General features: G+C 61.9%; 1 protein-coding gene across 5 annotated transcripts in view; it reads left to right on the forward strand.

Annotated features, from left to right (window-relative positions):
• The window catches only part of LOC105464574 (solute carrier family 12 member 7), a 102,827-nt gene extending 78,572 nt beyond the window's left edge, over positions 1-24,255 (forward strand). For 4 of the 5 annotated variants that reach the window (XM_071099128.1, XM_071099129.1, XM_071099131.1 and 1 more), the window contains 12 exons: positions 198-316; positions 773-871; positions 1,578-1,697; positions 2,379-2,483; positions 3,220-3,388; positions 9,241-9,436; positions 10,372-10,541; positions 10,662-10,793; positions 13,684-13,791; positions 16,530-16,708; positions 21,149-21,282; positions 22,179-24,255. In XM_071099128.1, coding sequence (XP_070955229.1) covers positions 198-316; positions 773-871; positions 1,578-1,697; positions 2,379-2,483; positions 3,220-3,388; positions 9,241-9,436; positions 10,372-10,541; positions 10,662-10,793; positions 13,684-13,791; positions 16,530-16,708; positions 21,149-21,282; positions 22,179-22,270 — 1,623 coding nt within the window. In that variant the 3' untranslated portion in view covers positions 22,271-24,255. Of the gene's footprint in view, positions 1-197; positions 317-772; positions 872-1,577; positions 1,698-2,378; positions 2,484-3,219; positions 3,389-9,240; positions 9,437-10,371; positions 10,542-10,661; positions 10,794-13,683; positions 13,792-16,529; positions 16,709-17,721; positions 18,088-21,148; positions 21,283-22,178 lie in introns of those variants that run through there. The other variant, XM_071099132.1, reaches the window with a different exon arrangement.
• The last annotated feature ends 950 nt before the right edge of the window (positions 24,256-25,205 follow it).

Genomic DNA, 25,205 nt, shown 5'->3' on the forward strand with positions numbered 1-25,205 from the left:
GAAGCCTCCTGGGCTATAGCCCTTTGTCAGGGCCTCTTCCCAGGCCAGCCGGGTGACGTCCCGGGGACCTACTGTGAAAGGCGGTGTCTGCTGGTCTTTGCCTTTAAGACTCATCTGGGCTGGACCTGACCAGACTGCAGCTTCTCTCCTAAAAGGGTGGTGTCATCTGCCCCATGTTCCTGCCCTTGTCCCTGCAGGTGTTTGGCCACGGGAAGGCCAACGGGGAGCCCACGTGGGCGTTGTTGCTGACGGTCCTCATCTGTGAGACTGGCATCCTTATTGCCTCCCTGGACAGCGTGGCCCCGATCCTCTCCATGTGAGCCCCCACAGGACGGGGACCTGGGGTTGGGTGTATGGGCCTGGAGCATGGGGCAGTGTGGACGGGAGGCCCTGCTCAGGACAATCAGTAAACAGGCAGGGCCAGCCGTGGGCAGTCAGGATCCTGCCGGGAAGGGAGTTGGGCCGGGGAAGGCAGGTGCACAGGCCTCCAGGCAGGCGCCGGCCAGGGTCTGCCGGGGACAGTGTGGCTGAACAAATGGCTGCTGGGGAAGGGACAATGGCCCATCTCTTGATGGACCAGGCGGCCACAGGATGACTGGGGCCTGAGGGGGCCTGATTCGGAGTCAGTCTGAGTCAGCTTATGTACAGAGACACGGGGAGACAAGACGCAGGTGGGAGGGACAGTGATGACAAGGGTGGTCTCCCAGGTTGCAGTGACTGGGGGCTTGGAGGGGCCCAGCCGGTGCGTGTCAGTGTCTGGTCGTCCCTGCAGGTTCTTCCTCATGTGCTACCTGTTCGTGAACCTGGCCTGCGCCGTGCAGACCCTGCTACGTACCCCCAACTGGCGTCCACGCTTCAAGTTCTACCACTGGTGAGGCTGCTCAGCACGGGCGTCAGGAGCCCTGCAGGCTGGGACACTGGGTGCCTCTGCCACTGGGGAGGCCGCTCAGCACGGGCGTCAGGGGCCCTGCAGGCTGGGACACTGGGTGCCTCTGCCAGTGGGGAGGCCGCTCAGCATGGGCGTCAGGGGCCCTGCAGGCTGGGACACCGGGTGTCTCTGCAAGGCCAGCTGCCCTGGGCCTGAAGACCCCAGGCGGGTCCTCGACTGTTCCTTTGCGGAGTAAGCCCCTGGGCAGCTGATGAGACTGTGGCCTCTCTTTGCCTCTGCACCTGAGGAAGGCCTCTGGTTACGAGGATGCCCAGGTGTCTGTGTGCCGCCTTGTACCTCCCGTGGTCAGCCGGCCCTCCCAGACTTGGGGCGTATTCCATCAGGGCTGTGGGCCTTCTTAACTCCCCTCCTCGGGAATCAGGTGCTGGGTGGATGCTGCAGCCATGGTGTTGCGTGCACAGCCGAGGTGCTGTGTGCACGCTGGGAGCTGGAGCTGTGTACTGGGTCTTGGAGTAGCGGCTCCCACAGGGGCCCAGGGAGCCACGTCACCCCTCAGAGGTGGTTGGGTGCAGGCATGGTCGTCAGGCATCAGTGACTGTTTTCCTGGTGTTAACAGAGAGTTTCACTGAGGGAGGGGCAGTGTCCGTGTGGCGTTGGGCCACCCCTGAGCCACTTGTCCCGCCCCCAGGACCCTGTCCTTCCTGGGCATGAGCCTGTGCCTGGCACTGATGTTCATCTGCTCCTGGTACTATGCGCTGTCCGCCATGCTCATCGCTGGCTGCATCTACAAGTACATCGAGTACCGCGGGTAAGCACCGTTAGTCCCCCTCACGGACCCGGTGCACAGGATTGCGGGCCCCTCTCACACTATGCCCAGGGCAGCTCCCTAGAGGGGCCTCCCTGGTGCCCGAATGTTGTGTGCCATCCTGGGAGCAGCTGGGAGCACATGCAGGTGGGCTGTGCTGTGAAAGCCAGGGTTTCTCTCCTGCCCCCAGCTAGGCCAAGGTGCCTGTACTCGTGGACAGTGTCTCCAGCCTGGAGCTCTTGTCTCGTGCCGTCCTCGGCAGGCGGTGAGCCCATGGCTGACTATTCCTGCTACATGTCTCGCGAGGTGTCCCCAGGTTGTGCCTGTATTCACTTGGCAGCCACGGATGTCCTTCCCCATGCCCCAGCGCCCTCCCTCCCTCCCCTTGCACCCGCCTCCTTCCCAGGGTCCAGCCACTTCCCTGTCACAGGCCTTCTGCTCCCCACCCTGCGAGGAAGGCGCCTCACGCATGCTGGACGTAGACCTCATTTGCTCCATAGCCACGGCACCCTCTGACCCCGTGGCTCCTGGGACGGGCTCCCTTGAGGGCAGGGGTGGGCACGGAGGCCTCCCTCCTTATCCAGGGACTTTTTCCGAGGGTCCTGTTTGCCCTGACTCACCTGCCCCCAGAAGTCCCCTCTTTCCCAGATGGGCTGAACAAGCCCCCCACTTCCTTTCCCGCAGTGCCGAGAAGGAGTGGGGCGACGGCATCCGCGGCCTGTCCCTGAACGCTGCCCGCTATGCCCTGCTGCGTGTGGAGCACGGGCCTCCCCACACCAAGAACTGGAGGTGAGTACTGCCCGTGCCCCGTGTTCCTCAGATGCACAGAAGAGCCGTTTCTGAGGTTGGCCTTTGAGTGGGGACCTTGGAGTCTCAGGGGCGTCTTACCTTCAGCCGCTTGGGCACGGTCTGGGGTGTGAACACTGCCTGGTGCAGAGCGAATTGCACAGCTGGGGGCCTTGGAGCAGCGGGGGTGTCCCTGCTGCAGGGCGGGGGTGTGGGGAGCCGGCCCCTCTGCCGGCACAGCCCTGGGCTTGGGGTGGGAGAGGGTGGCTCCTGCTGAAGCACAGGTCATCTGTAGGAAGCCTCTGCCCCTCAGGGTCTCAGCGGCGGCCTCAGGCCTGTGCCCTGGGCCAGTGTCCCCTCAGGGTCTTGGCAGGGGCATCCGGCATGTGTCCTGGGCCATTGTCTCACCTGTCCAGCATGTCACCTGTCCCACCTGTCTAACCTGCCTGTTCACCTGTCCTGCCTGGCTAGTGCCCACCTGTCCATCGGCCCTGCCTGTCCCACCTGGCTTGTGTGGCCTGTCTCACCTGTCACTTGTTCAACTTACCCCCACCTGTGTCATGTGTCTCCCCATCCCATCTGTGTCACCTGCCCCTTTTGTCACCTGTCCCGCCTGTCATGTGTCCCCCGTCCCACCTGTGTCACGTGCCCCAGCCGTCCCGCCTGCCCTGTTGATGGGCCGTGTGCGGGTGTGTGGGTGAGTGTTGCCATGGTAACAGCCGCCCCACGCCCGCTGCAGGCCCCAGGTGCTGGTGATGCTGAACCTGGACGCAGAGCAGGCTGTGAAGCACCCCCGCCTGCTGTCCTTCACATCTCAGCTGAAGGCCGGCAAGGGCCTGACCATCGTGGGCTCGGTGCTGGAGGGGACGTACCTGGACAAGCACACAGAGGCACAGCGGGCCGAGGAGGTGGGCAGGGCAGGGTCTGGGGGCCGGGCCCCTTTCCCACCCGGGCTGCACAGGAAACGCGCCCTGGTATGTCCTCATCGCGATGTGTCAACACGGTGCCGTGCATGGCGCTGCTGTGTTTCAGCCGTGACGGTGGCTTTGAGCTTGGAGCAGTGTGCTGAGGCCTGGGAGTGCCAGCCGCACCCCGGGACGCTTGGGAGGCGCTGAGGGCCGTTAGCTTTCCAAGGGCGAACCCTGGGACCGCCTCCTCCCGCCGTGGGTGAGCCCCGTCCAGAGACGCAGTCATGGTTCTGCTGCAAGCTCAGTCTCCTCCACTGTTTGAGCTCACTGGGGGCCGCGTCAGCGTGATGCCCGTGTGCGGCCGAACTTCTGCCCACTCAGAGCTTTGTGGGGAGGGACGGGTGAGTGCCCTGCGCGTGTACCGTGCTGCTACAGTCGGCTCCCCCAGGACATCGGGGCCTGAGACTTCATGTCTTCATTTCTCTGATTTTCAAACTTCTTATGGAAGCTTCTCCCTGTCCGGAAATGGAATTATGACACCGTCAAAGCCCGCGGGTCCCGTCACGCCACCTGGAGTTACTTCTGTATTTCTCGCTAAAGCGGGGAGTTTCTGAGCACCCACCTGCATGATTTTCATGCCTTGAGCCTCCTTCTTCCCCCTCGTGTCTGTGGGAGTCTGTGGAGCCTACCCAAAGTGCCTGTTGTGGTGGTGTGTGTCCGAGGCCCCTCCCATGCGGTGCCCGCTCTGTCCTTGCTGTGGGTCGGGAGCCAGCTCCGTGCTGTCAGGCCCCCACTGGGGCCTTGTGGGTGTGTCCAGGCATCTGCAGGTGGCCCCCGCTGTCCATTTCTCTGCACAACCACAGCCGCACTGAGGCCCGTCCAGATCCAGGCCGGTCAGCCTAGGGGTGGGAACGCAGGCCGTGGGCGTGTGGACGGTGGCAGCCTCAGGTGGCGTGACCTAGGGCCAGGATCCGTGGAGGTAAAACATGGCCCCCGCCCTTCCCGCCACCTTGGCCACGTGGACGGCTGCCCTCTCAGGCTGCTCCACAGGGTCGCTTTTCCAGGGAAGACAGGAGATGCTCTGGGCCTTCCCTTTCCCTGACAGTGGCATCGTGGCTCACCACAGGTTCAGGCGTTAGCTGCTATTGACTGTGAACCTGTGGATTTAGGTATTGTGGTTTTCAGGGGCATGTTCACAGTCCTGGTCCCCGTATGTCCCTTTCTGTGTTGCTTATCCCGTGCTGGAATGCTCTTAGGAGGAATCCTGGAGTTGGAACTGCCCCGATGGTGTGGATTCTAAGAATCCTGGCACCACCTGACCTCCCTGGAGGTGTGTGAAGGCGCGTCTGTGCACACGAGGGACAGGGCCGGGATTGCAGTGACTGGGGGACAGGGCCGGGATTGCAGTGACTGGGGGACAGGGCCGGGATTGCAGTGACTGGGGGACAGGGCCGGGATTGCAGTGACTGGGGGACAGGGCCGGGATTGCAGTGACTGGGGGGATGATGGGACGGCCTGCCACGCTCTGCCACAGTCATCACTGCCATGGGAAGAGCTGCCCTCACTTTCACTCTCACATCTAATGCAGCTCACAGCCAGATCCTCTCCGGCTGACAGCCCTTCGGCTGGGGGCTCTGGGGCAGCCTCAGACAGGAGCCCGCTCTCGCGATGGGAGACTGAGCCCACCCTGCCCCTGCTGCTCTCAGCGAGCCTTTGGCTGTGACTTAGCTGCATTAGTGGTGAGGGCTGGAGCCAGCTGCAGGCCCCGCCTTCCCTTGGCTGCCTCTGGGGTGCACTGCTCTGGGGAGCTGTGTTCTCCTCCACTGTGGCTATGTTAGTGTGAAATTAGAGAAATATGGGCAAATCTTTTTTTTTTTTAGTTTTTATTTATTTATTTATGTTTTGAGGCAGAGTCTCACCTGTTGCCCAGGCTGCAATCTGCAATGCAATGGTGCGATCTCAGCCCACTGCAACCTCCACATCCCGAGTTCAAGCAATTCTCTTGCCTCAGCCTTCCAAGTAGCTGGGATTACAGGTGCCCACCACCACGCCCGGCTCATTTTTGTACTTTTAGTAGAGATGGGGTTTCGCCACGGGGGCCAGGCTGGTCTCGAACTCCTGAGCTCAAGTGATTCGTCTGCTTCGGCCTCCCACAGTGCTGGGATTACAGGTGTGAGCCACTGCGCCCGGCCTGAGCAAGTCTGTAAAGCATAGACTTTTCTCTAAGAAGCGTGCGGCTTCGTGACTCATGCAGTCGCCAGAGGCTCACGCACGCCCTTGTGCTCGGTTCTGTGTGGCACTGATTGGCACGAAAGGGGTCCTAAGGCGCTGGCGTTCTTGCTCCCCGCTTGTAAAGGGCCCACTGCCGTCCGGGTTGAGGTCTGTCTGCATGGGGGCCTCTGTGGCTGCCGCACCGGGCTGGTGCGGGGACTTGTGGTAACAGGGCCCCCTGACACAGTGCTGAGTTCCTGCCAGGACAGGGCAGTGCCGCGTCCTCCTGAAACCCTGCAGTCCTGCAAGGTGGTTTTCCCAACGGTGAGGCCGGAGGAGAGGGGAGATCCCCAGCTCCGACTCCTCGGAGCCAGCACGTGGGGTGAACACAGCAGCCGGTCCTGTGGGAAGTGGCCCCCGTGACGTGGCTCCAGCACTTGGAGACCCTCAGGGCCCCTCCAGTGGCTGCGTCCAAACTTGGCTGATCCTGAACAGCGCTTTCCCTGGGCTCTGGTTTCCGGCCAGATGGGGGCCCAGGAACAGAGAGCCTGAATTGCCCTGCAGAGGGGTCTCGTGGGGATGAGAAGCAGCCGCATAAAGGGGCCGCTGTGCAGCCTTTGCTGAAACAGCCGTGCTTCCTGCCGTCTTCCCACGTGACCCCTGATGCGGGCGCTTCCCGGCGCCTTCCTGCCCAGGGGCCGCTGTGTCTACCCCACAGCCTCCGCCTCCAGCTGGTCTCTGCCTCGCTGGGGCCCCTGCCTCTGCTCGCTGGCTGGTGCCCCTTGGGGGTAACATGTTCAGGCCTTTCCTGACCTAAGCAAAAGCCTCAAAGAGGAGCATATCTGCTGGCCCTGCACCCTGTCCTGTCTTGCCCCAGGCAGCTGGGCAGAAGGTGGAGGTGTCGAGAGCAGGGTGTGGGCGAGGGGTGCCCGAGGAGGAGCGGGGCTGTGGGAGAACATTGGGTGTTGTTTTGTGTATGGAGGGCTGGTGGAGCTCTAGGTGTGAGCCAGGGTAGGGGGTGAGGACACCAGTCAGGCTGACATAAGGGCCACTGGAATCTTGGCAAAGGATTCAGGTGGTGGCTCTGGTCTCTGAGTGGCCCAGGGCTGCCATGATGGGATAGAGACCACACGGCTCACAGCAAAGGGCGTCTGTTCTCTCCCAGTTCTGGAGCCCGGGAGTCTGAGATGAAGGAGACCACAGGCCACGCTGCCTCCAGAGTCTCCTGGGAGGATCCTCACGCCTCCTCCAGCTCCTGTGGCCCCAAGGCGACCCTGGGCGCCGGTCCCTCTGCCTCTGTCCACGCCTGCACGCAGCCGCCCCCTCCCAGTCTGAGAGCTCTTCCTGCCTTCATCCTGTAAGGTCATTTGTCAGTGGCTTCAGGGCCCAACTCTGACCCAGGATGCTCTCTCAAGATCATCACTTAATTACAAGGTTCTTCAATACATCCACAGAGACAGTTTTTTCAAATAAGCTCGCATTCTCAGGTTCCCGGGGCCGGGATGTGGTATCCTCTTTTTGGGGGCCACCATTCAACCCACTGCAATTGTGCTCTGGGCCCTAAAATTCATATCTGATACACGTGTACAGTATGTTCACCCCATCCCAGCGTCTCCCAAAGTCTCAGCCCTGCACAGACCAGCTGAGTCCCAAGTCTCATGTAAATCTCATCGCTCAGAGCTCCCAAATCTCATCCTGTAAGCATCCAAACCAGAAGCCAGTGAAATGTGGGATCTGGTCCATCCTGGACAGAACTGCTCTCTCTGTAGATCTGTGTGGACAGAACTGCTCTGTCTGTAGATCTGTGTGGACAGCACTGCTCTGTCTGTAGATCTGTGTGGACAGCACTGCTCTGTCTGTAGATCTGTGTGGACAGAACTGCTGTGTCTGTAGATCTGTGTGGACAGCACTGCTCTGTCTGTAGATCTGTGTGGACAGCACTGGTCTGTCTGTAGATCTGTGTGGACAGCACTGCTCTCTCTGTAGATCTGTGTGGACAGCACTGCTCTGTCTGTAGATCTGTGTGGACAGCACTGCTCTGTCTGTAGATCTGTGTGGACAGCACTGCTCTGTTTGTAGATCTGTGCAAGCAAGGAAGTGGTTATCCCAGAACGCAGCAGGGGACAGTCCGGGAGAGGCATGTTTGCTCCAAAAGGGAGAATCAGGCGGGAAGGGGCCACTGGTACCACACAAGGCTGAGACCCAGCAGGGCAGGCTCTGGGGTTCCAGGGCTTGAGGTTGCCCGATGATCAGAGGGTGGAAGGCCTGTGTCCACACACGTGTGGCTTTAGTGCATGGCAGGCCCTCGGCCACGCTTGTGCAGACCCCCCATGGAGTCGAGCCACTCAGACACCCCCAGGAGGAGACTGCACACAGCAGTGACCCCCACCCCCCCCGGGAGGAGACTGCACACAGCAGTGACCCCCCCACACCCCGGGAGGAGACTGCACACAGCAGTGACCCCCACCCCCCCCGGGAGGAGACTGCACACAGCAGTGACCCCCCCACACCCCGGGAGGAGACTGCACACAGCAGTGATCCCCCCACACCCCGGGAGGAGACTGCACACAGCAGTGATCCCCCCACACCCCGGGAGGAGACTGCACACAGCAGTGACCCCCGACCCCGGGAGGAGACTGCACACAGCAGTGACCCCCACCCCCCCCGGGAGGAGACTGCACACAGCAGTGACCCCCCCACACCCCGGGAGGAGACTGCACACAGCAGTGACCCCCCCACACCCCGGGAGGAGACTGCACACAGCAGTGACCCCCACCCCCCCCGGGAGGAGACTGCACACAGCAGTGACCCCCCCACACCCCGGGAGGAGACTGCACACAGCAGTGACCCCCCCACACCCCGGGAGGAGACTGCACACAGCAGTGACCCCCCCACACCCCGGGAGGAGACTGCACACAGCAGTGACCCCCACCCCCCCCGGGAGGAGACTGCACACAGCAGTGACCCCCCCACACCCCGGGAGGAGACTGCACACAGCAGTGATCCCCCCACACCCCGGGAGGAGACTGCACACAGCAGTGATCCCCCCACACCCCGGGAGGAGACTGCACACAGCAGTGACCCCCCCACACCCCGGGAGGAGACTGCACACAGCAGTGACCCCCGACCCCGGGAGGAGACTGCACACAGCAGTGACCCCCACTTCCCCCCGGGAGGAGACTGCACACAGCAGTGACCCTCCCCCACTGCCATTGTTCTTAGGGTTGCTTCATCCTGGACCTCACGGCCTCTCTTTAAAGAGTTGCTAGTTTGACCCTTTTTCGGGTGTTTCTGAGGCACCAGGTGTATGAACCTGGCCCAGAGAATCCAAGTGAAGTGGCGGGTGGGTCTAGAATGTTGTGGATCACCTCAGAGAACTGCCTGGCGTTGTGTGCCCAGAGCAGCCCTCCACATCACCTGCACATGCATCAGTCGCACCTGCTCTGTGTGTCTCTCCCCAGAGAGACACACGCACACGCACACAGCGGCACCGCAGCACACCATTGAGCTTTCGGGCCTTCCCTCCTGCTGGGTCCACGGAGCTGGTGGGGGTGCTCTGGCCACCGTGGGTGGTGGGTGTGGGTCTGTGCGCCCCGCTCCTTCTTGGGGGCCGTAGCACTAACTTGTCCTGTCTCCCACAGAACATTCGGTCCCTGATGAGTGCAGAGAAGGCCAAGGGTTTCTGCCAGCTGGTGGTCTCGTCCAGCCTGCGGGACGGCATGTCCCACCTGATCCAGTCGGCCGGCCTGGGCGGCCTGAAGCACAACACAGTGCTCATGGCCTGGCCTGCGTCCTGGAAGCAGGAGGACAACCCCTTCTCCTGGAAGAACTTCGTGGGTAGGTGTGGCTGGTGGCCCCTTGGCATCCCCTCACTGTCCCCTCTGCATTCCCTCACCGTCCCCTCACTGTCCCCTCTGCGTCCCTTCACCGTCCCCTCACTGTCCCCTCTTCCTCCCCTCAGCGTCCCCTCACTGTCCCCTCTTCCTCCCCTCAGCGTCCCCTCACTGTCCCCTCTTCCTCCCCTCAGCGTCCCCTCACTGTCCCCTCTGCATCCCTTCACCGTCCCCTCACTGTCCCCTCTGCGTCCCTTCACCGTCCCCTCACTGTCCCCTCTTCCTCCCCTCACCGTCCCCTCACTGTCCCCTCTTCCTCCCCTCAGCGTCCCCTCACTGTCCCCTCTTCCTCCCCTCAGCGTCCCCTCACTGTCCCCTCTTCCTCCCCTCACTGTCTCCTCAGCTTCCCTTCACCATCCCCTCACTGTCCCCTCGACGTCCCCTCGATGTCCCCTCGCTGTCCCCTCGATGTCCCCTTGATGTCCCCTCACCGTCCGCTCGCTGTCCCCTCGCCGTCTCCTCGCTGTCCCCTCGCCGTCTCCTCGCTGTCCCCTCGACGTCCCCAGGACTGTGCGCTGTCAGGTCCCGATGGGCCTCGAGGCTGCCGGCCTGAGGGTGTGTGCTCCGAGGCTGTGGAGGGCTCTGGCCCGGGGAGTGGCCATCTGAAAGCGTCCAGGCACTCCCTCCCCTTCTCCCAGAGCCCACGAGGGCTGGGGGAGTCCCTGGGCACATGACCAGCAACTGAACTCTGCTGTGAGTCTCTGGCTGGGCCTTGGAGGAGCTGACGGAGTGAGGGTGGGGGCTTTGCGGGGACGCCACTCACCTCGCCGTGCCCGCCCCTGCGCCGGCTCTGAGTCCCGGGGGAGGCCAGACGCTTCCGCCGAGGCCCGTCCCGCACCCTGGCCTCAGGTGACCTGCGGACGGCCGCCTCTCTCACAGACACCGTCCGCGACACCACCACCGCGCACCAGGCTCTGCTGGTGGCCAAGAACGTCGACTCGTTTCCGCAAAACCAGGAGCGCTTCAGCGGGGGCTGCATCGACGTGTGGTGGATCGTGCACGACGGCGGCATGCTCATGCTGCTGCCCTTCCTGCTGCGCCAGCACAAGGTGGGGTGCGCCGGGGACGGGTGGGGACGGGGATGCACCGGCCGGAGCACGGCTACCCCACGCGCCGCGGGCCGGGCAGGCTCCTCCGAGGACCCGCAGCGACGCCCGCCCCGTCTCCAGGTGTGGAGGAAGTGCCGGATGCGCATCTTCACCGTGGCCCAGGTGGACGACAACAGCATCCAGATGAAGAAAGACCTGCAGATGTTCCTGTACCACCTGCGCATCAGCGCCGAGGTGGAGGTGGTGGAGATGGTGAGGCCTGCGGCTTGAGGGGAGGAGGTCGGAGGGGAAGTGGGGAGGAGGTGGGGGTGGAAGTGGGGGTGGAGGGGGAGGGCTGTGGGCCTTGTGAGGTGGAGAGGGGGATGGGGAGGGCTGTGGGCCTCGTGAGGTGGAGGTGGAGGTGGGGAGGAGAAGGTGGTGGCGATTGTGGTGGGGACTGCCAGGCCTTGTGGGGTGGTTGAGGAGGCTTGGTTTTGGAATCGTCAGGACAATGCAGAGAGCACAGAGCCCCGTTGTCCCTGTTGACACCTCGTGTAACCTGGGCGTGGGTGTTGCCCTAGAGCCGGCGTCGACGTCTCCGTGTGCCCCATGGTCTCATGTCCTCCTCGGCCCGGGGCCCTGTCCAGGACCTCACACCTCAGTGGTATTGCCATGGTGGGTGCACCTCTGAGCACCTCCCGTTTGGGGTGCTCTCCCCAGATGGGCTCAGTCCCATGGCTAGAAACCACACATCAGCAGTTGGGGCTGGGGGAGAAGGGCACTGGTCAGAGGGAGGCCGGGCCGCAGCCATCGCGTAGGACAGACAGCCCCTCAGTCAGCTGCAGGTGGGGCCTGGACAGAGACTCGTCCTGTCCTTCAAGCCTGGAGAGGACGGGGTTGATGGGCGGAGGCCTGACGTGGGAGTGCTTGCTCCGGGCCCCCAAGCATGAAGCTCTGGACCCTGGGGGTCTGGTGGGCCCCTTGTGCTGGATAGAACCATGCTATTGCTCCCTACCAGCCCACCCGGATCCACGGCTGTGCCTTCCCCTGTGGTCCTGTTGGCGGTCCTGGGACTTTGTGGGTTCTGACCCCATGTGGATCACACCAACTACACTGGCCTTGAAGTCAGAACCCGCAAAGTCCTGATTTCTTCTGGCTCCCGTGACCCCAGCGCACGGTTTTGCAGGCCCTCGGTGGCCTGGACTCCTGGAGGTGGGTGCTGGGAAGACATAAAGCTGGATAGAGACTGTCATGCTGTCCCCCAGGAAGCCATCTGTGCCCCTGCAGCAGCCTGGGAGGTGCGGTCTCCGCAGCCCCCCAGCCCCTCAGCCCCCCAGCCCTGGGTATGGCAGAGGCCCCAAGCACCTGCTCCTGGTTTGTGTCTGGCTGTGAGAGGCCAGGCATGGCTTCGTGCCCCGCCGACAACCTTCTGTGTTTCTGCGTCAGTTCCCGTGGAGCTCGCTTGTCCCGTGGGGCTGCTTTTCTTCTTGCCCTGTGGGACCTTTCCGAGGCCGAGGCTGAGGCCTGCGTGACGCCCGGCGGTTTTCTGCCCAGTTTTGTACACTGGGCTTAGTTTGCACGTGGCCGTGTCTTCGGGGACGATGGCTGGAGTTTGTCTTGCTTGGACGAGGCTTTGCAGGTTCAAGGTTGTAGGAGTTATTATTGGTGCTAATAGTTGTATGAATAACGTTATTTCCAAGTCATAAAACCACTTAGTAAAATGGTAACAAAATGCTGCCTGGGAGAACCAGCCCTGCCAGGGGCCCAGGTGGGGCAGCCACTGGGGCCCAGAGGAAACAGGCAAAGTGAGCCCATGGCCCCTGCCGCACCCCCAGCCGTACCCCAGCACCCCTGTGGTGCCAGAGGCAGCTCACCAGCTCCTGAGCAGGGGTTGTTAGCTCTGAAGTCCGGGAACCTGCAGTTCCCAGCATCCCCGATGCTCCCGGCCACATCTCTGGCAGGGCTGGTGCTGCCCGCCCCCCGTGGCCCTGGCCCCAGGTACAAGTGTCACCTGGCTGGAGAGGGGTGTGTGGGCCGCTGCCATTCAGTCTGGCATGCTGTTTGTTTTTTAAAAAAATTTTTGAGACAAAGTCTCGCTCTGTCCCTGAGGCTGGAACCTCCATCTCCTGGGTTCAGGCAATTCTCCTGCCTCAGTCTCCCAAGTAGCTGGGACTACAGGTGCGCGTCACCGCACTTGGCTAATTTTTTTTTTTTTTTTTTTTTTTGTATTTTTAGCAGAGATAGGGTTTCACCATGATGGCCAGGCTGGTCTCAAACTTCTGACTTCAAGTGCTCCACCTGCCTCAGCCTCCCAAAGTGTTGGGATGACTGGTGTGAGCCACTGGGCCCGATCTGGTGTGCTGTTTTAAACACTGGTGCTTAACAGGCACAGCTGCTCCCAATTCCCATGAGCCGGGTGCAGCGGGTGAGACCCAGGGGTCCCGCACAGGTGGATGCAGGGGTCCCGCACGGCGGGTACAGTAGGTGAGACCCAGGGGTCCCGCACAGGTGGATGCAGGGGTCCCGCACGGCGGGTACAGTAGGTGAGACCCAGGGGTCCCGCACAGGTGGACGCAGGGGTCCCGCACGGCGGGTGCACCGGGTGGACGCAGGGGTCCCACACAGCAGGTGCAGCAGGTGAGACCCAGGGGTCCCGCACAGCGGGTGCAGCAGGTGGATGCAGGGGTCCTGCATGGCGGGTGCACTGGGTGAGACCCAGGGTCCCACACGGTGGGTGCTGAGGTTGTGCTGTGGCTTCTCCATGTGTCCTGGGTGGGTTTCCCGTGGTGCCGAGCCCCCCTGAGCATAGACAGTGACACCTGTGGGCGTGGATCCTGCAGCCCCATGGGGCAGTGCCTTGCCCTGAGCTGCGTGCGCCGGGTTGGTTTGTGACTGTGGCCTTGTCCTCACAGCTGCCCTTGTGCCCGGTCGGAGGGTCCTGGGGAGGGACATGAGCAGAGTGTGTGTGCAGCGTGACTGCCCGTTGTCTCACACCTTCCTGGCCACTGGGCGGGGGGCCTGAGAGCCAGAGGGGGCCTGTGGGGCCCGGGACACATGGCCTCTCCCACCGCTCAGGGCAGCTCAGTCTGGGTGCCGGGGTGGTGGTGGAGGCAATCATGGTTCTGTGCACACCGGGCTCACTCTGTGCTTGGGAACTTTCTAGGTTGAAAACGACATTTCTGCTTTCACCTACGAGAGGACACTCATGATGGAGCAGAGGTCACAGATGCTGAAGCAGATGCAGCTGTCCAAGAACGAGCGGGAGCGAGAGGTGCGTGGGGGCCGCGGCCACAGAGATCAGACTTTCTGAGAAGTACAGCCGGCTTCGCTGAGTCTTTCCTGGGACTCTCTTGCAGCCCAGGAGGGTCCTCCAGGGAGCATTCCTCAGGTGCTGCGTTGCGGTCTCAGCCCCCGGTCCGCGTGGAGGTGGCAGAGGCCCTGCAGGAGCACAGGAGTGGGGTCAGAGCCAGAGCGCGTCAGAGCCTGGGCGTGTGGGTGCCTGGTTAGAGGAGCGGCGGCCTGCCAGAGGCACGCTCACGTACAGGAAGGGACAGGGCCGGGACCTTTGAACTTAGCTTTTCTGACTGAGCAGCGATGCAGGCGGGAGACGTGGGGACCCTCCCCAAGGGCGGTGCCCTCTGACAGGGTCAGCGGCTTCTGAGCCAGATGAGTGCCCACATGAGTGCCTGCAGCTTCTTACGATGGCTGCTTCGTCTCACAGCCTGAAACCCCAGAGCCCCTCAGCGCCCTTCCCCGCAGCGTGCGCAGATTCTGTCCTGTCCAAGACCAAGTGGGAGGGGAGAGTGAGTGTGTGGGGAGGGAGGGAAGTGAGCTGGAGAGGAGGTGCCACCACACCCTGCCACCAATGCAGACCTGCTCAGCCTCCGCACATGGAAGCTGCTCGCCCAGCCGCAGAGGCTTGGGCTCCGTGGGTACCTGTAGGCTGCTGAGGATGTCCAGGTGTGTCCACCTGAGCTACACTGGGCTGGGCCCCGTGGCCACTGTGAGACCCTGAGGGCAGGCGTTTCTGGGGTCACTTCACGCCGGAGGACGGTGTGGGGGTCGCCTGGTAGCAGGATGCTCAGCTCTGTGAGGTCACGGCCCCGTGGGGTCTTCATGGCTCCCACCAGGCTGGCATCACACACGTGTCTGTGTCTGCAGACCAGGTGCAGGCGATGGTTTTCTGAGACTACAGTGGCAGCAGCGGCAGGGACAGAGGCTTTGCCTGCCCTGGGGCCTTGGCCTCAGCAGGAACCTGCAGTACACGGGTCTGTGTATGGGGCCATATGCGCCGCCAGCCGGAATCACTAAGCAGTGACCACCCTCTCCCCAACAGAGAAGCGTGGCTCTGCCCGCTCCCAGACCCCGGGAAGGTCAGGGTGGGCACAGATGTGGGAACCAGGGGGGATGCCCAGCTTGTCTGTGGACAGAGACCCCTTCCACGGCGGCCCGGGCAGCCAGGAGTGCTGGGAGGACCCACATCCTCTGTTTCTGTCCAGGCCAGGTCCCTGAGCTCCAGCAGGGTCGCCCTGGCATCACAAGGGTTCAGCCCAGGTCCAGCCAGGAGCAAGAATCCACCCACGGCTTGATGGGAAGTTCAGTGTGGAGAGTCGGCAAATGCTGAGCGAGGAGGGACCGGGGGCGGGAACGGCAAGCTCGAGCTCGAAGGGCGCCTGCTGGGCCAGGGCGGGGTTGCAGGTGTCGCTGCTCTGCAGAGGCCGGGGTTTGGCTGAGCCACTGTGCAGACGCTGGCTGGGCACCCTCTAGTGCCCTACACGGTGGCCCTCAGGGCCAGGTGGGCGGCGCTGGCTCTGGCGAGAGCGGGCAGCCCTTGGGCTCTGGTTTCGCGTTCAAGGCCACGGGAAATTTAGGCTGGGCCGGGCTGTGAGGTGACTGCAGGGCCAGCCACAGTGAGTAGAGGCCTGGGGCCTGCTGTCCATGTCCAGAGAGGGAGGCAGCCCCAGGCCCTCCCCAATCTGTGTCAGCCTCTTCCCTTTCTGGAAGGACTGGCATCCAAGTTAAGCATGTTTATTTGGGGAGGAAGAACCTGGTCCAGTGAAATCACTCTGGGCCTTTGGCTTTTTAAAATCATCCCGGGGCTCACAGACTCCTGAAGCCCCCGGGACGAGCGGCTCCCCCGGGCTGCGGCACAGACTCAGGCAGGGCTCCAGCCACTGTGGGAGAGGTGGCCATTCCGGCACATGTGTAAATATCACTTCCAAGGTGGCACCCGTGTCTGAGAGCTCCCACTGGCCTCCCCTTCAGACTGGCCACAACAGCAGGAGAGCGTGAAGGGTACAGGGAGGGAGGGAGGACCCCGTGGAGGGTGTTCAACCACCAGGGACTGTGCCGTTGGTGCGACCTCGCAGTGAGGGCACCACTTCCCCTTCGGCGCCTACAGCGAGGGGCGGACGGTGTTCTCATTTTCCTTGGATTATCCGAAGTGACCTATGGGGCCGGCCCTGTCATTGGCCCCAACGGTGCCCCACAGGGCCCCAGTCAGCCTGGCTGGCCCCCAAACGTCCCCTGGCTGGTCAGACACAGCCTGCTTCCCTGGGACAGGGCCTGGATGCTGGCACGGCCCCACCTGCCCCGAGCCTCCCTGAGACAGGGACGCCTGCATGCCGGTTGTGTGGGCGAGCGGGTGGTCTCGGGCGAACACAGTGTGTGTGGAGCCCCGCCAGGTAGGGGGAGACTCTCCCAGCACGTGTCCCCTCCTGTCAGCACGGGGTCGCGGGGCCTTTCTCTCCAGTTCAGGGCCAGGGCGGGACGGTGAGGGGGTGAAGATGGGAGGAGGAAGTGAGCGTTTGGTCGGGAAGCCTGGGAGGAGGGAGGCAGCCGCGGGAGCGGCGCAGGGCCAGTGTGGGAAGCCAGGCTGGGTCCCGGGTCAGGCACGCAGGGCCCTTCTGGTTCTGTGGGCTGGCCTCGCCTCTGGCCTGGCGTCCCGGGTCGTTCTCGCCCGGGGGAGTTTTGAGACTGGCTGGTCTCAACGAATCCCGGTCCCACCAGGCCCAGCTGATCCACGACAGGAACAGTGCGTCCCACACCGCAGCAGCGGCCAGGACCCAAGCGCCGCCTACGCCAGACAAGGTGCAGATGACCTGGACCAGGGAGAAGCTGATTGCCGAGAAGTACAGGAACAGAGACACCAGCCTGTCTGGGTTCAAAGACCTCTTCAGCATGAAGCCGTGAGTGTCCGCGCATGTGACAGATCCTGGCAGTGCTGACCTGACAGTGAGGACAGAGTCCCTTCCCTGACCACTGAAGAGCTTCGGGGCAACCCCGCAGGCCAGTGGGCCCGTTAGAGAATAGGGAGCCGCCTGAGCGGGCACTGAGGGGTCCTGCTGCTGCCAAGGCCGGGCCCTGAGTTCAGTCCTGTGGCCGGGCGCTGAGGGATCCTTCTAGTGCTGAGGCCGGGCACTGAGGGGTCCTTCTAGTGCTGAGGCCGGGCGCTGAGGGATCCTTCTAGTGCTGAGGCCGGGCGCTGAGGGGTCCTTCTAGTGCTGAGGCCGGGCGCTGAGGGGTCCTTCTAGTGCTGAGGCCGGGCGCTGAGGGGTCCTTCTAGTGCTGAGGCCGGGCGCTGAGGGATCTTTCTAGTGCTGAGGCCGGGCGCTGAGGGATCTTTCTAGTGCTGAGGCCAGGCGCTGAGGGGTCCTTCTAGGACCTAGGCTGGGCCCCAGTGTTAACCACACAGCTGGGTGCCAAGTGGTCCTCCTGGTACCTAGGCCGGCCCCGAAGTCAGCCCTGCAGCCAGGCCTGCTCTGCTCTGCTGTGCAAGCCTCACTGTGGCAGGCAGATGAGTGTTCCATGGAGGCGAGGAGGCGTGTGCCGGCGGGCACGGAATTCCTGGCCTTCACCCTGTGGGTAGTTCAGGCTGCTGTCAGGCCCCAGGTCCTGCCCCACGCCAAGGCTCCCACTTGTGGCCTTGGGCTGTGAACACCGGGGCTGGACAAGGTCCTTGGGGGTGTGGGTCTGGTTCTGCAGACGCAGCCTCTGAGTCCCAGGGTGACAGCACCAGAGACACCTCTCACCTGGGGTTGGAGCCAGATCCTAAAGCTGGATTCTCAGGAAGGACTGGGGGCTCCCAGGCCCTGTGGGGTGGGACGAGGTGGCCTTCTCCCCGGCAGCCGTGATGTCTGGAACAGCCCCGGTGCTCACCTCTGAAGTCAGTAACGCACTCTTGTTTTTCTCTGCTGCATAGAGAATGGGGAAACCTGTAAGTCCACTCGCTACTACCAGGTTGCCTCCCGGGCCCGGTTGCCCTGCATGCCTGTGTGTGCATGGCCTGTGTGTGTCTGTGTGTGTGTGTTCCAGGCCTGTGCTTGCCCTGTGCACGCTGGCCTGTGTGCATCCGAGTGTGGCCAGAGCTTACCTAGCGCTGCTGCAGCTTTCACATCAACTTCCTGTTGCCTTTGCTCCCCTCTGTTCACGGTGGCTCCAGCACACACCTGAAGCCTCTTCCTAAGTGAGGCCCAGGAACTGAGACCTGGGAGGTGGCCGAGCTGCTCTGGAGTGGAAGGGAGGCACGTGCCTCACAAGGCCCGTCAGTGAGGCCCAGGAACTGAGACCTGGGAGGTGGCCGAGCTGCTCCGGAGTGGAAGGGAGGCACGTGCCTCACAAGGCCCGTCAGTGAGGCCCAGGAACTGAGACCTGGGAGGTGGCCGAGCTGCTCCGGAGTGGAAGGGAGGCACGTGCCTCACAGGGCCCGTCAGTGAGGCCCAGGAACTGAGACCTGGGAGGTGGCCGAGCTGCTCCAGAGTGGAGGGGAGGCGTCCGCCTCGCAGGGCCCGTCAGTCCTTCCACGTCCTTCTAGGTTGGGCGCTAGCTGAGTTGTGCCCCACGTGGAATGCCTTCCATGTTAAAGCGTACACCCTGGGGATTGACCGTTCAGTCTCCAGGCGGAGAGGGTTGCAGATCAGTTCTCTGTGTGGTCGGACCCTGGGGTGGGAGCTGCTTGTGTCTGAGCTCCGGGGTGGGTGGGAGGGAGCACCCTGGACAGACCCCCAAGCTGCTCCCTGGGAGTCCTCGACGCTGTCTCTGTCCCCTGCCTGCCCCTGCCAGTAACCGCCTGGGTTGTGTTTTCCTTGTGGGCAGGCAGTGCCTGGGGCCTGAGTGAGGAACGCCTTGGCTGAGTGGCCACACTTCCCTTTTTATCTTTAACCCTGAAATCTGAATTAATCAGACTTGAGAAACTGCAGCTGTGTGGGAGGCGTGTAGGGAATCCCTGTACTTCCTGCTCCATTCTGTGAATCTGAAAGTGCCTTCAGAATAGCGTATTAATTAAAGCTGCAGAATGAGGACGCAGACCCAGGAGCAGGGTTTGACACACACATGCACGCACACTCGGGGACCTGCAGTGGCACCTGTGCCTCCTCCCAGCACCAGGGCTTGCCTCTCCTGGGCTGGGGCAGGGGCAGGTCCCCACAGGCCTGTAGGGTCAGGAGAAGGTGGGCCAGAATGGAAGACCCGTGGGCTTTGTGTTCACGTGGGGCGTGCATTTGGGACGGCACTGACTCTCCTGGCCCAGCAGTTCCTTGGGGTTGGGCTGGAAGTCCTCCGAAGATCTGGAGGTTGGGCCCTGACCTCTTCTGGGCAGTGCAGGTGTGAGATGTGCGCAGCTTACTGTGACGTCACTGGGAGCGCACTTAGGAATGTCTGTGCATTTGTGTGCGTGCTCGCATGTACCTGTCAGCGCACCTGCAGGTGGACATGTACCTGCCTGTGTGCATGTCTGCGTACGTGTTAGTATGCATGTCTGCACATACTATGCATGTCTTACACGTTAGTGTGTCTGCACCTGTTTGTGTGCACATTATGACTGCACGCCTATTTGTGTATGCATGATAGTGTGCACGTGTTTGTGTATTAGTGTGACTGCATGCCTGTGTGTACATGTCAGTGTGTCTGCATCTATGTGTGCGTGCGTATACACATTAGTGTGCTTATCTGTGCCTGTGTCTGCACTGGTCCTCCTTGCTGTGGCAGCCGGCATACTCCACCAGCAGCCAAGGGACAGGTCCCTGCTTCCCCCCAGCACTCACTGCTGTAGACATGCTGCCTTCTCCGACCCCCCCTTGCCCCTGGCCTGGTCTCACTTCCTGGCGTTGCTCTTTGTCCCCAAACACACTGGTAATTGTGGTCTATCCAGAAGTCGAATTCAAAGTTCCAAGTTCCTGTAACGAAAGCCCCTTGACTGTACTGTGGACAGAGACCCCATCTGTAATTAGACCAAGCTGGAGAGGAGATGAAAGGCCTCTCCGTGTTCCTCCTGGAAATTGGTGGTTGTGATCAGGTTTATTTGGCTTAAGGGTCAAGTGGATCAAAGGGCGTGAGCCTGGACGGCGTCCGTGGGGCCTCTCCGTGACCCTGCATGGGCGGGCTCTGTCTGTCCGCCGCCGCCCCTCTGCGTCCAGGGCACTGGTGACCTCCCCAGGGGGCCACGGTCACGACTGTGCTGACTGCAGCTGGCCTGAGACCCGCTCTGACTTGCAGGTCCACACACAGGCCGGGTTTTTCCAACACAGAAACGCGAGTGCTCCCCTAGGGCTGCCCTCTGCCGGCGTTTCCCGAGGTGGCTTCCTGGAACGCCAGTTCTGCTGCGGTTTCGGGGCCTGCCTAGGGAGGGGACCATGGGGTAGAGGAGGGAGGTAAGCTCTGTCCCGCAGGGGCCTGAGCACTGCACAGCATGATTCTGCAGTGTCCCCAAACCTGGTTGGCTGGGGAGTCTCCTGGGGGGCCGCGGCCGGGCCCAGGCTGCCAGGGACGCTTTGAGACATGGACTGGCCACGGCAGCTTCGGAGAGCAGACAGGGAGGGCCGTGGAGCAGAGCTGCGTTGTCAGTGAGAACGGAAGGCCGGGGCTGGACGGCCACACAGTGGAAGTGCTTGTCCTTTAGCCCTTGGCCAGGCAGGGGCAGGGTGGGCTGTGGGAGGGGACCCCAATAGTGGCCACTGTGAGCGCCTGGGCCTCCAGCTGAGTTCTCGGCAGACCCTGCCCCCCCGAGAGCTTCAGCAGCCATGGCTGCACAGGCCGGGGGTACCTCGGGGCCTTTCCTTCCTGAGCTTCTGGGCCCTGGACCCAGTCGTATCAGGACCCTTGGAGAGGAGAGGAGAGGATGGGAGGGGAGGGGAGGGGAGAGGAGAGGAGGGGAGAGGAGGCCACGTGTGCTCAGCCTGACGGGTGGTGCTTGGCAGCGTCTGACATGGGGTTTAGGGGCAACGCCATGAATGTCAAGAGAAATGTGTCAGCCTTGAAGGCGTCAGGCACACGGGACACCCAGATGGTTTCCACTCTGTTCTGCCTGCTTCGCAGACGTAGATGTAGTTGAGAAAGCGCTTGTTGTTTGTGTAGTGTGACTAGCCCTTAGAAGCTTGGCAGCCTTAGTGTGCTGAGTTCTAGGTGCCTGGAGGCCAAAGCACCCACTGCTGAACAGCCGCCCCGCTGCAGTCAGCGCCTGTCGCTCAGAGCGGCCGCCTCTGCATCCTTCAGGGTCAGAGGAACCGCCTGATCCTGACTCACACAGCCCTTTCCAGCGCGTGTAAATGTGGCTCATCAGGGCTCGGCTCAGCCTCATGTCCAGAGCGTGGGGCGCACCTGCTGCCCGCTGACCGTGCCCACCTCCCCCGCAGGGACCAGTCCAATGTCAGGCGGATGCACACGGCTGTGAAGCTCAATGGCGTCGTCCTCAACAAGTCCCAGGACGCACAACTGGTCCTGCTCAACATGCCAGGGCCCCCCAAAAACCGGCAGGGAGACGAGAACTGTATCCTTCCCCGCAGTGTGCCTGCTGGGCATGTGGGCATCCCCTGGCGGCTTCTCACTGAGACCTGGGATTGTGGGTCCTGTGAGCAAGACTGGCTTCCCGCCTCTCCTTCAGCCCCAGGCCCTGGGAGCTGCGACTGGGATGCAGTGGGGCTCTGAGGCCAGTGGTGACGGGGCCAGAGTTGAGGCCAACCCTGCATTGGTGTGGGAGAGGGAGGACCCGACTACAGTACCAGCCCCACTGTCTCCGGGTGCTCAGGGCTGCCCTGGGGCTGGGAGGCTCCCTGTTGTGCACCCCCACAGCGGCTGTGCATCGTGGGACCTCTGCTGGGGCTCGGCCCCACCCTGCCCGGACGATGGTGGGAGGTGAAGAGCCCAGCTCGGCTTTAAGGCCCCAATTAGCCGCAGCTTTGGAATTTGTGCTTTGTTGGGAAGGAGAACTCCGCGGTGCATCTGGGCGTATTGGCACAGACAGGGCGATGCCTGGCACATCCCTGCCAGGTCGGCATCAAGAGCTGGGGCCAGTGAGGGCATGTCCTCCACGGGTCCTGGTCAGGAGCTGTGGCCCAGGTCCCCTAGAGACTGGCAAGGACCCAGTCCTTTGGCTGGGGTTCCCTGTCGTGGGGTCAGCACCGTGGGCTCTGTCGCTGTCTCTGCTCATCCTTCCTGTGGCCACGGTGCTCCTTCTCTTTCCTGAGCACCGGCCTCTCTCTCCCCTGCCTTGCCTCTCTGTGCCCGGGGGTCTCTCTAATCCCCACCCCTCTTCTCACCTTGGCTCTGGCTTTCACAAATCAAATCTTAGCTAACTAGGAAGAGGATAAAACCTCGCTCCCAACACGATTCCAGCTACACACGCCCAGGTGAGATCAGCTCTGGCCTTAACTCTGTTGACCACAGACATGGAGTTTCTTGAGGTCCTGACCGAGGGGCTGAACAGAGTCCTCCTGGTCAGGGGTGGCGGCCGGGAGGTGATCACCATCTACTCCTAACGCCCAACAGCGTTGCGGCACGCTGGGACGGGCACGGAGGACGGCGTGGGCGGCCTGCACCTGGGCTTGGCCCAGGGAAACAGCAAACACACCTGTCCCCCAGTGATGCCACCCGACCTGCCCGTGGGGCTTCCTACGGAAGTTTCTAGGCCCGTCACCTGGGGCTCTCCTGTTCGGCAGCCTTAAACGACAGGCTCAACCAGCAAGGGCGCGGCTGGACGATTTCCTTGCGTCCGAGGGCAGACACTGCTGCAGGAGTGACCTGGACGTGGCCGCATCTTCTCGCAGGTCACAAGACGCCAGCGAGCCCTCGCCTTGGTTTCTGGAAGTTCTTTTCTTGGCTGGACTTACCCAGTGGTTAGGTTGCATTTCTACCCCATCCAGAACATTCTTGGAAGAGCACCCGGAGCTGAAGCTGTCCCTGGTGATGAAAGTGAAACGTCAGCCCTGGCCGTGGCTCTGCTCAGGGCCCTGGTCACCTCCGAGTCGCTGTGTTCCTTGACTGTCTTTGTGTTTCTGCACCTCAAGGCAGGGAGGCTGGAGGACTCTGTCCATGCCCGTGTCACCCTCGTGTGGGAGCATCTGGGCTCAGCAGGTCCGCGTTTCATGAGCTGAGGCGTGGGCTGGGGCCATCTGGAAAGGGAACTCAGCTTTTCTGGAATATGGTGGATCATCTGTTGTGTGTGTGGTGAACACGGTGTGTTCGTCAGGGCCTATGCTCCAGGAAGGAGCCCCCAGTTGTGGCTCTGCCATGCCGGGCTGTGTTCGTAGCCATCCGAGTCTCCATCCGCCTTCAGAAAACCAGCCACTTCTTTTCATAAGCACTGACAGGGCCCAGCCCACAGCCACCGCTGCCGTCAGTGCCTCGCACAGGTGAATGCACTGAAACCCAGGGGCACATGCACACGGAGTGAACACCGAGTTCCCATACGGCCCATGACAGCCAGGACTCTCCATCCCACCCCACCCCAGGAGCACGGCACATGGTTCAGCCTCTGAGCCGGCTCACACGTGCCATCCCCACCCGGGCGCTCCAGGGAAGGTGGACACGGCCCCTGCGTGGGAGGTCCTCGGGCAGCAGTGGCGCCTGGCGTCGGACCTGTCTGGCTGAGTCCCGGGCGTCCCCTTCATGGCCTGTGCCTTGCGTGGAGGCGGCGGCGGCGGCGGCACTGAAGAGATACCTTTCAAGGGCCCAGCACACTTTGCACTTCCGCTGTGAGTTTGCTTTACAGGCTGTGGTCACATTTGCAGACTGCGAGCAGTGGCACCGACTTGGGCCTTCCTTTGTGTGTGGCGTATTTATTTATTTAAACACCCCAGGGAGTTACATGGTAAGGAGGTTGTCCATAAAGAGCTTGCTTCTATACTGGAGGCCCCAGATGGCCAGGCCTCGGGCTGCGTCCGGCTTGCACGGTCTCCCGAGGGAATCAGCCCCATCAACGAAGTTCAAATCAGGGCAGAGGCTGCACTTGTGCCTCCAGACAGTGGTTTCCGCACCAGGCTGGCATTGCTGTAGAGTGACGGAGGCCTAGAGCATGTCCCGGACATCACAGCGGGGCTCAGCAGTTCCCACAGCCTCTGCCTGCCTTGGCTAAGTGTGAGTTAAGCAGCAAAACTCTCCTCCGTGTATGAATGGGGCCAGCAGGTCCTGTGTCCCCTGCACCTGGAGGAGAGCAGGCTAGAGGCACAGTGGCCGCTGGGTGCTGGCTCTGAATGTCGGTTGGTGGCTGGAGAACAGCCCTGTGTGCTGGATGCCTCTGAGGGCCGCTCAGTCCCACACACCAAACGGCTCGTGAGGGCTCAGCTCTGCCTCCACCCTGGGCTGCAGCCTCTGCAAGCAAGCGACAGGCATCCTTTCTGTTATCAACTCCATGTAACCAGTAACTACGGCCATTTATAATTGACTCCGTTTCCTTTTGTAGGTTCCCTGTCTTTGTTCTTTGTATGATTTTGTTAGTAGAAAAATAAAGTCCGATGAAATCTGAGTATGCTGAAGAATCTCTCGAGTCTCATTCAGCATAAAAGTTAGACAACTGGAGAAAATGGTACTAGCCGCCCCTTCTCTAGCAGCAGCGTCAGGGCTGACCAGCCACAGCCAACGCAGGTGGCTGGAGAGTGACCATATGAATCGGACGAGGGCTTTAAATCATGTCATCAGTTTGGAACTGACCTTACCCCAAACTTCCTAGTGCTGCATGTTAAAATGACCCAATCTATGTATTCATTTTTGAGACAGTCTCTGTTGCCCAGGCTGGAATGCAGTGGTGCCATATCAGCTCACTGTAACCTCTGCCTCCCGGGTTCAAGCTATTTTCCTGCCTCAGCCTCCCGAATAGCTGGGATCACAGACATGCACCACCACACCCAGCTAATTTTTGTATATTACTAGAGATGGGGTTTCACCATGTTGGCCAGGCTGGTCTCGAACTCCTGACCTCAAGTGATCTGCCCACCTCAGCCTCCTAAAGTGCTGGGATTACAGGCGTGAGCCACCGTGCCCAGCCATTTGATTTATAATTTATATAAGGATGGAGGCACCAGAGAGTTGACCTGAGTGGGGACAGCACGTTCTAACGCGGTGAGATGCCACCTCTCGCCTGTGATTGGCCACAGCCAAAACAGTGGAGAACCACGCTGAGGACGTGCGGAATCGGACCCTTCTTGCGGGGTTGCAGCCACATGGGAAGGGCCTGTGGTTCCTGAAAGTGCGAGACACAGAGCTGCCCCTTCCCCAGCAGGTCCACTCCTGGTGTGTGGCACGGCCTCAGGAACGGGTGCACGCAGGTTCACAGCAGCCAAACTGGACGCGGTCTGAGAACATGCTGAGTCCATGCAGGCTGTGCCTGCTGTGGGCCTCATCCAGCTAGAACCAGGAGCCAAGCTTGGAAGCCTCTCGCTCTGGAGGAAGCTGGACACAAGGGGTCTCACGCTGTGG

The sequence above is a fragment of the Macaca nemestrina genome, chromosome 6 (assembly GCF_043159975.1).
Source record: "Macaca nemestrina isolate mMacNem1 chromosome 6, mMacNem.hap1, whole genome shotgun sequence".
NCBI classification, from domain to species: domain Eukaryota; kingdom Metazoa; phylum Chordata; class Mammalia; order Primates; family Cercopithecidae; genus Macaca; species Macaca nemestrina.